Source organism: Heloderma suspectum, chromosome 1, assembly GCF_057233095.1.
Source record: "Heloderma suspectum isolate Gila_16-S chromosome 1, 16-S_ref, whole genome shotgun sequence".
Classification (NCBI taxonomy): Eukaryota; Metazoa; Chordata; class Lepidosauria; order Squamata; family Helodermatidae; genus Heloderma; species Heloderma suspectum.
In genome coordinates this window covers 381,601,367-381,610,883 of record NC_139458.1, presented here as the reverse complement: position 1 = coordinate 381,610,883, position 9,517 = coordinate 381,601,367, and the positions used below count along the sequence as shown (strand labels likewise).

The following is a 9,517-nucleotide window of genomic DNA, read 5'->3' as shown; positions in this document are numbered from 1 at the left end:
AGGACACTGATGTTCATGACTTTTATATGCAGACCCCCAAAACTGTGCTTAGAGACGCAGCTGTCACCCATCCCGACTGTAAACATCACAAATCCAGCAAATCTAGAGGCCACAAAAGCACTGCCCCTCATAAAATTAAAAACAAAAACAAAACATTTTTGGGATGTGAATTCTCATGTTTTTTTTTGCCTCTTCAATATTTTGCATTTTCCCTTTCTGACAGCAGCTCTTAAAAAAATCCTGGACTCCGTGTTTCATGGTGGAAAACGACACATCCAGAGCGTGACTAAATGCAGATGCTACCCATTCAAATGCACTTCCTAAATACAAATCTGTTATTGCCCTTCCCAAAATTAATCACAATCTCTCCCCCAGGACTCTCTCCAAACAAAAACAGTGGTACAAAACCTTATATTCACACTGATCCTCATTAGTATATCATATTCAGGACACAGATTCTGCCAATTTTTGTATACATATCCTTCCAATCACATCCCACATCTGAAAGCATCTTTAGGGCGCAAGCACAACGCTATGCATGTTTTATACAGAAAAAAGGCTTACAACTCCCAGTATGCCCCAGCCATAGCCTCTATGCCATTGGGCTTATGGTCTAAAGGGCTCAATCCTATGCATGAGAAAAGGCCTACAACTCCCAGCATACCGACTAGTCATGCTGCGAGCTGTAGGCCTTTTTTCTGTCTAAACATGAATAGGATTGCACCCTATGGCATAAGGAGAGATAAAATATGCAGCTAAGGCATCCCATATTTTAAAGGGTAGCCCAACACCCATAATTCACTAGTACATTATAGTTAACTATTTGTAATGTTGTTGTTGTTTATTCGTTCAGTCGCTTCCGACTCTTCCAGACTTCATGGACCAGCCCACGCCAGAGCTTCCTGTCGCCCGTCGTCACCCCCAGCGCCCCCATTGAATAGTAGGGTTGGAAGGGGCCTACAAGGCCTTCGAGTCCAATATTTCCAGTCCCAAAACTATTTGTAATAGATATCTGGTAAAAAATAATTTTTAAAAGTTTCCTAGTTTTAAAAGAGGAATAGCAGGGATGTTGGAAATGGTGACAGAGGAAGAGTCGCCCGATGATGATGATGATGATGATGATACACCACCAGCAGCCCTTGCGCTGGCAGTGCATTCATCTCCCTCAGTCCATTCAAAGGCAGAAGGACGTGGCACAAAAGTGAGTCCGGATCGCACGCCCCAGCCCGTCGATCCGTACTCGTGACTCTAACGCTCCTGTACAGCCAGAACCCCGGAACAAGAAGCCGCACCTTTGGCCGCCTTTCTCCCTGACCCGACTTATTTGCCCCATTCCAACATGGCGGCCGGCGCGCGCGTGAGAGGGCGGGGGGCGAAAGGGGCGGGGTACCCCTGACAAAGATGGCCGCGGCGGCGGCTGCTCGAGTCGCGCGCCTCTGTCGGCCCAGCGGGCGCCTACGCGGGTGTCCCGCGCCTGAACGGGAGGAAGCCGAAGGAGGAGAACGGCGCGCACGAGCCCAGCCGCGGGCAACGTGGCGGGAGAAGATGTCCGAGAAGCAGCCGGAGACCATGAGCGTGGCTCAGCAGGTGAGGGGCGCGGCGCGGCGCGGCGCGTCGCCTTGACGACTAGGAGGCGGTGGGCGCCTCCGTGCGGCCAAGGATCGGCGGAGGGGGGGTGAGCGTGGGTAGGACGGTGCGGCGGGATCGGGGCGGGTCGTACGATGGGTCAGAGCTGGGCGGGGTGGGTACGTGAAGGACCGGGGAGAAGGAGCCGTGGGAAGCGGCGTCTCTACGAAACAGCTGCGGGATGCGGGCGCCTTGCGGCCCTCCGGGCGTGGTTGGAGTGCAGCGCTCAACCGCCCTAGCCAGCGGAGCCAGTGGGGGGGTGGATGGGGGTTGCCGTGCAGCAACATCTGGAGGACCACTCCGCCACTAAAAGTGTGGCCTTTTTAACCACACTCTTGTACGTTGTGTGAATTGCCGTAGCGCACTGGTTAAGCCATATATACTGTAAGACTGAAGCCCGAGGACAAATGCCTCCTCAGCCATAAACGCATTATGAGACTGCCTCTCTTATCCTCAGCTCCTTTGCAGTCCCGCCCCATATTTTTAATATGCTGATATAAGAGCCACAATGGTGTAGTGCAGCCGTGCAGAACCTCAGGCCAAATCTGGCCCTCCAGGGGTTCCCATCCGGCCTTACAGGGTTCCCCAGAAGGCCATGTCTCCTTCTCTTTGCGCCACTACTTTTCATCCAATCACCAATTGTTGGGTGGATTCCCAGCCTTTTACGCAGGTTTTCCCCATTCTAAAAGGTCGAAATGCCTCTCCGAAGCTATGGAAGTAAGAGCTTTAAGCTCACATATAATGGTAATTTTGGTCCTGCCCCTTGTGCCTTTAGTACCACCCCTACTGGAATGCAGCCCCCATAGAACTTGGCCCTCAACTTGAAAGAGGTTCTGCACCTCTGGTGAAGTGGCTAGACGGTGTCACTGGGACCAAGGGTGCTTCCGGACAGAGAGCTCCCAGTGCTGCCAATCTAAAGACTTGGTGCCGCAATTCCGTCTTTTTCTCCACAGATTTTTTGTGGAAGGAAAAAAAGATGGGAAAAGCAGTGGGAAAACACAAGCGGGCTACAAGTTGAAGATGGCGTACTCTGCACCTCCTGTAAAACTCTGTGAAGGGGGCAAGGCGATTACACAATAAAAAGCCTCTTCTGGAAGCATCTTAGGACTGGAAGACCCAGGTTCAAATCTCCTCTTAGCCATGAAGTTCACTGGGTGCCTGTGGGTCAATCCGTCTCTCTCAGCCTAATCTACCTTATAGATTTATTGTGAGAATAAAATGAGTGGGACAGAGGGAAAGAACCATGTATGCTGCCTTGAACTCCTTGCAGGAGAGGTGGGATTTAATTTAATAAATATAGTATTAGCTTACTTTAGTAGTCCTACTGTGAAACACTTTTAACACTTAGGAGAAGCATCTTGCATTGGATCCAGGGCTTTTCATGAATGTAAGGGTTCTGCTCATAGCAGGTGCCTTGGTGAAGATCCACCCTCCCCTGCACACATCACAGCTCACCCCCTTAAGCAGGTACTCCCCAACACACTGTGTAGTATTTTTAGGGGGCTGGAGGGGCTGCCATGAGAAGGAAGAGCCAGGGAAGCCCGTTTTTGCCAACTCAGTTGCATGCACCTAAATCTGGATCCAACCCCATGTAAACAATAAGTATTAAATGTTTCTACACAAAATTAGAGGATTAAAGAAATATATGAAGGTAGTCTGGGAATGTGGAACCATGGGCAGAGTTGCCCAGCAGGTTTATGGAGCTTGGAGCAGGTGTGATGTTGGAGGCTGGCCACTGCCCCCTACAAGGACCCATGTGTGGGGCTCTGGTGAGCAATGTGGCAGGGGGTGAGATGGGGGTGGAGGGGGGACTTGCTTTGTGCCAGTTGCCCCCCCCCCCCCATCCTAGGCAACCCTGACCATGGGAAGTAGTTTTTCTCTATTAAAAGGGTATGATTTTACTTGCATAGAGAAGAGTTGGCTGAGCTCATCGGACTGAAAATAGTGACAGTATGTGTGTCCTGCAGCTGCAGAGCAAGAAAGGATGAGTGTGAAGTGTCATGATGACTTATACAGTCTCTAGAGCAAGCCTTGCCCAACCTGGTGCCCTCCAGATGCTGACTGGGGCTGGGTGGGAGTTGTAGTCCAACACATCTGGAGGGCACCAGGTTGGGCAAGGCTGCTCTGGAAAGTAGCAGTGAATCACTAGATTATATTTGTTGGGGATGTAGTTGGGCAGAGGTAGTTGATGCCATATGGAAGCTCACTAGCAGAGCAAGAAGGGGAATGCTGTCTCCTGATGACTGTCACCAGAATCTAGTTAAGGCAATATGGAGGTTTCTCTTGAAGTGAATACCCACTGTTCTTTTAAAAAAGTAAGCGCAAAGCGCTTGCAAACCATATCATAATACAGTAAGTAAGTAAATAAAATGGAATTACTAAAATCAACAAGAGCAGAATAAAACAGCAGTGTGAAAACGGGGAGGGAGAAGTTAGGTTCCATTTTCCTATCCTAACTTGAGGCAATTAATTCCCTTGGTTTGGGGTGGGGGACCTGTGGCCCGCTGTATGTTGTTGGACTCCTACTCACAATAGCACCAGCCAGTATGACCAGTGGTCTCAACACCATCTGGAGGGCCACATGTTTCCCACCCCTGCCATAAGTGAGTCATGATGTGCTGTGTGAAGGAGAGATTTTTGTCTGTCCTAAATCTACAGCCTGTAACACCAGGACTGCAGTCCTGTACACAGTTACTTGGGCATAAGCCTCATTGAACTCAGTGGGACTTACTTCTGCTTAAACGGTTAGAGGATTTGGGCTACGGAAGTTACATCATCTCTCCTGAGAAGGCATTGGGATTTCCTGCACAGGTTGTGTTCTGCACTACTGTTCTGCTGTTAGCACTACAATGGGAGCATGGGAAACAGCTCTCGTAAAATAAGGCACCATATGGCAAAGGAGAGCCCATGGCAAATTCACTCCTGTTAGGCGGGCCCTTATGAACATCCTCCTGTGCTTGCATGATGATTTCCCAAATGTGTGGTAGTGATGGATGGAGAACCAAGATGGCCCAGATATGGATATATTTTAAGGGCTGGACACCCTGAAAGAGCACCCCCAATCCAGGAAATGTGGCAAATGAGCCATAGTAGGTTAGACAGGATAGGCATGAGGAGAGCCATATGTTTGGCCTGGTCTATGCATGCAGAACATTGAGGTAATGGAATGAACTGCATAATTTCAGACTGCAGCTGGAAGATCACATTTTAGAAGCTTCCACCCCTCCCCCTGTGTTGAAAACTCCCTGAAAATCAAAAACCAGTAAAGCAGACAAAAGGTTGGCTAGAACCTCTCTTCCTGATCTGCTAGTTTTCTATTTCCAGGAAATGCTTGACATGGAGTGTTCAAACGAGGTGTCCCCCACCTGTTCTCTGACGTCATGCTGTCCATTCTAACAAATAATTCCCGCCTCATTCTGTGTATGTAGACTCACCCAGCCTCAATGGTAGAGTATATGATTTGGATGCAGAAGGTCATGGGTTAAATCTTTGGTATCTCTAGTTAAAAGCTGAGAAAAATTAGGATATAGAGCACTGTTTCCAGTCACAGTAGACAGCACTGGAGGAGATGGACGTATAGCCTAATAGTATAAGTTCACTCATTTGAGTGAACTTGATAATAGAAATGGTAAGAACATGGTGAGAGGAGAGTTAATCAGTAGGAGCTTTATAGCAGGGGTGATGAACCTGTGGCACTAGGGACACATATGGTCCTTGACCTACTTTCAAAAGTTTCCTTCAGGTGCTGGCAAGAGTGATCTGACCCTTCAGGTATAACCTGGTGGGATATGAGCTAGCACTGACTGACCAAGAAAGAGATCCTGGGGTCGTGGTGGACAGCTCGAAGAAAATGTCAACCCAGTGTGTGGCAGGTGCAAAAAAACAAACTCCGTGTTAAACATAATTAGGAAACGAATTGAAAATAAAACTGTCAAGATCATCTGGCCCTTATACATATCCATGGTGCGGCCACGCTTAGAATACTGTTTACAGATCTGGTCCCCACACCTAAAAAAAGATATTGTAGAGCTGGAAAAAGTGCAGAAAAGGGCAACTAAAATGATCAAGGGGCTGGAGCAACTCCCATATGGAAAGGAAAGGTTCCTCCTGTGCAAGCACCGAGTCATTGCTGACTCCTAGAGGGACGCTGCTTGCGCTGGCATTTTCATGGCAGACTATAGCAGAGTGGTTTGCCATTGCCTTCCCCACTCATTACTACCTTTTCCCCAGCAAGCTGGGTACTCATTTTATCGACCTCGGAAGGATGGAGGGCTGAGTCGACCTGAGCCAGCTACCTGGGGCCCAGTTTCCGCTGGGATCGAACTCAGGTCGTGGGGAGAGTTTTGGTTGCAGTACTGCCACCTACCGCTCTGCGCCACATGACGCTCTTAACTCCCATATGAGGGAAGGTTAAAACAACTGGGATTATTTAGCTTGGAAGAAAGGCGAGTAAGGGGAGACATGATAAAGGTCTACAAAATTATGTATGGTGTGGAGAATGTGCATAGGGAGACATTTCTCTCCCTCTCTCAAAATACTAGAACCCGAGGTCACCCTATGAAGCTGATTGGTGGGAGCTTCAGGGCAGATAAAAGGAAGTACTTCTTGTAGTGATGGCTGTCACTTCAGATGGCTTTAAAAGGGGATTGGACAAATTCCTGGAGGATAAGGCAATCAGTGGCTGCTAGTCCTGATGGCTATATACTACCTCCAGTATCTGAGGCAGTATGCCTATGTACACCAGTTGCTGGGGAACATGGGCAGGAAGGTGCTGTTGCACTCCTGTCCTGCTTGTGGGTTCCTGGTCGACATCTGGTTGGCCACTCTGTGAACAGAATGCTGGACAAGATGGACCCTTGGTCTGATCCAGCATGGCTCTTCTTATGTTCTCCCCCTACCCCCATGGCAGCCCACGTGGTGGGGAGAAAGAGAACGGGGTGTCAGAAGGTGAGAGAGAGAAAGGGTGGCCACACCCACTTTTGGCTTGGACCCCACCTCTGGCATCTGGTCCTAGGCAGATTAGCCCTGAGGGAATGCGACCCTCAACAGACAAAAAAAAAAAAAAGGTTCCCCACCCCTGTTTTACAAATTGTTTTCTGCTATCCTATTAATTCACCTCCTAAATTATTTGGTTAGTGATTACGTTTTTATGCTGTCCCTCCTCCAGACACTCAGGGTGGTGTACTTGGTTCTCTGCCCCTCACCACTATTTTATCCTCACCACTACCTGGTATGGTAGGCTAGTCTGAGAAATAGTGATAAGTCCAAGGCTGCCCAGCGTGCTTCATGGCTGAGTGAGGATTTGAAGCCAGGTCTTCCGAGTCCTAGTCTGACAGTCTAATCGCAACACCATACTGGCAGGGCCTCTCTTACTTCTGCACTTCATTTATTCCTGTTGTCTGGTTTGGGAACATTAGTCCCAGCATGCCGGAACTTGCATGATAAATTATTTGCATGGGAGGAAACACTTCCTTCTGGGAGATAAACGATTTCCCTCCCTTCTGATGGTTATCCATTGGAGAAAAAGAAGCCTATAACGTTCCTAGCAACTGTCAGTATCTCTGGTAAAAAGTCTGCTTCTTGGGGAAAGGAAGTATAATGCATTAGGAGAGGTAACTAGAATAAAGGTGCCTAGGTATCTCTGGCCAGCTTGTCCCATCATTGAGGATGCTGTCCATATTAGCTAAATAATTGCAAGGCTGCCCTTTGCGCTGTGGACAGCTGTTCCACCTTTGCAAGCAGCCTTGGAGGTGTTATGTCTGAGCTTCCTACATGTTCTTCCTCTGCATTTTGTCCTTTGGCTTTGATTTCAGTGTGTTCTCCTCTGTGTAATGAGTTAATTTTAGGTAATAGTATTGAAAGCGCTAGCTGTGTCTGAGCCAAGGATGAAAACAAAAATGCCAGATTCCTAGGTACCAGTATTCATTGTGAGGAGCCAGAGATAATACCGAAATCAGTGCCTAGATGACAAGGCACCTGGGACTTTTTCCAGGGTTTGCGTGCACTAACGTGTGTTTGTCTTTCCCCATGTTGCTGGGCTCAGTCACTATTCCCTGCCCCCACTCCAGCCTAGGAAGACAGGATGAGAGATGGCTTTTGGCATCTGTTGGTTCTGCCTTTTCCCCATTTCCAAGCCCTCCTCCTTTTCCCGCTTCCTGTGTTTATCCTCTCAGGGTGCCACTCGCTGGTGTTCCTTCCCTGTCTTGCCGAGTCTTCAACTTATTTTGAGCTTATTAAAACTCCCCCTGCTCCGAGGCAATGATGTGTTGATTTAAATCAACAGCATCTGCTGATCTGAGTAGTGCAACAGAATGTTCACGAATGGGAAATCCCGGGATGCAGGACCTCATGCTCCATCCTAAGTAGCTCAGCCTGTTCAGCAGTAGCTTGAGCCATCCGTAGCAACAGCAGACACTTTCCTTCTTTGCATGAAAATTTGCCTGCTGTCATGCTGTGAACTGAGTCGTTTCTGTCCTTGACACGCTTCCCCCCCCCCCTTCGGTATCCTTTGCAAACAATTGTGAGAACTCTAGGTTAACACCAGTGGTAGTTTGCACAAACTGACTGGTAAAATGGCATTTATTTTTATATGAACAATTTATTAAACAAATTTCTAATATTAAGAATGGAATCTGTTTGAATGAAGGGTTCCTAAGTGGCCCTTACTCTAACGCTTCAGAGCACAAATAACTAAATCCCAGTGAACAGTCAGAAAATAAAATATAAGCATGGTTCATGTGAACTATCATCAAATGTGTGGCAGTACGTACAGAGAACTTTGATATCACAGCAACCCTATTGTTATCATCATCCCCTCTAATAGCGAACGTGATAGTTGGAATTGTATCCAATGTTAGATGGAGTTGTATCCAATGTAGCCTACATAGAGCAGACATATTGGGATGAATGGGACTTAAGTTAGTCTTTACTAACTTAAGCCCCATTCTTTTCAATGCATCTGCTCTATGTAGGACCAGCATGGATACTATCCATTGTTTGCTCATTTGATTGAGAGCCTGTGTGGTAAAATGGTTAGAGTGTTGGATTGTGACTCAAGAGATCCAAGTTCTACTCCCTGCTCAGCCATAAAGTTCACTGAGTGACTTCGGTTCAGTCACTGACTCTCAGCTTAGCCTAGCCTACCTCACAGGGTTGTTGTGAGGATAAAATGGAGAGGAGGAGGAGCATGTAAACTGCCTTGGGCTGCCTTGGGTTCCTTGCAAGAGGAAAAAAAGGTAGGATACAGACATAATAAATAAGTAAACTATACATTTAAGAAACATAGTAGTGATTTCCACATACTTGGGCAACTCCCTCAGAATGCAGAAGTATATGTTTGTAAACTTAAAATAAAAACTTAAACAACCTGATGAGGACACATACGCTTCAAGGATGTATGGGCTGTTGAGGTGTCAGTTAAGGATGACAGACATAAAATGTTCAGGTTCAGGGATGGCAGCCACCCCCAAAACTGAACCTCCTTGCATTATATAGCATAACAGGGAAAGTCATCAGGAGGTGGGAAAGAAATGAAGAAAAAGATGCGCTCTTTTATTTTTGTCCTTCTGAACCTTTCCTCTTCATGCGATGCCTGAACAGGACTGCAAGGCTCCTGTTCCATGGTGGCTGGAGCCCTAAACAGGAACACTCATGTTAGGGGTGCAGATACACTGCAACATTTTGTTGCGGATTCCACTTCTACTAATTCATTCTATGACAGATCTGACTTATTTTTGTGACCACAGAAAATAGAGGCACGAAACATAGACCATTCTATTGGACCAATTTCTCTTAGTCCGGGGTATATAAATGCCCTAGTTATTAATGGCTTTTCATGTAGAAGAATGGATTGGCATCTCATTTTTCCTATCTGGAGAGATTAAGGTGAAAT

General features: G+C 47.3%; 1 protein-coding gene across 1 annotated transcript in view; it reads left to right on the top strand.

Moving 5' to 3' along the window:
* Positions 1-1,472: 1,472 nt before the first annotated feature.
* The window catches only part of CCDC167 (coiled-coil domain containing 167), a 38,651-nt gene continuing 30,606 nt past the window's right edge, over positions 1,473-9,517 (top strand). The window contains exon 1 of the mRNA XM_084828513.1: positions 1,473-1,587. Coding sequence (XP_084684639.1) covers positions 1,546-1,587 — 42 coding nt within the window. The 5' untranslated portion in view covers positions 1,473-1,545. The remainder of the gene's footprint in view (positions 1,588-9,517) is intronic.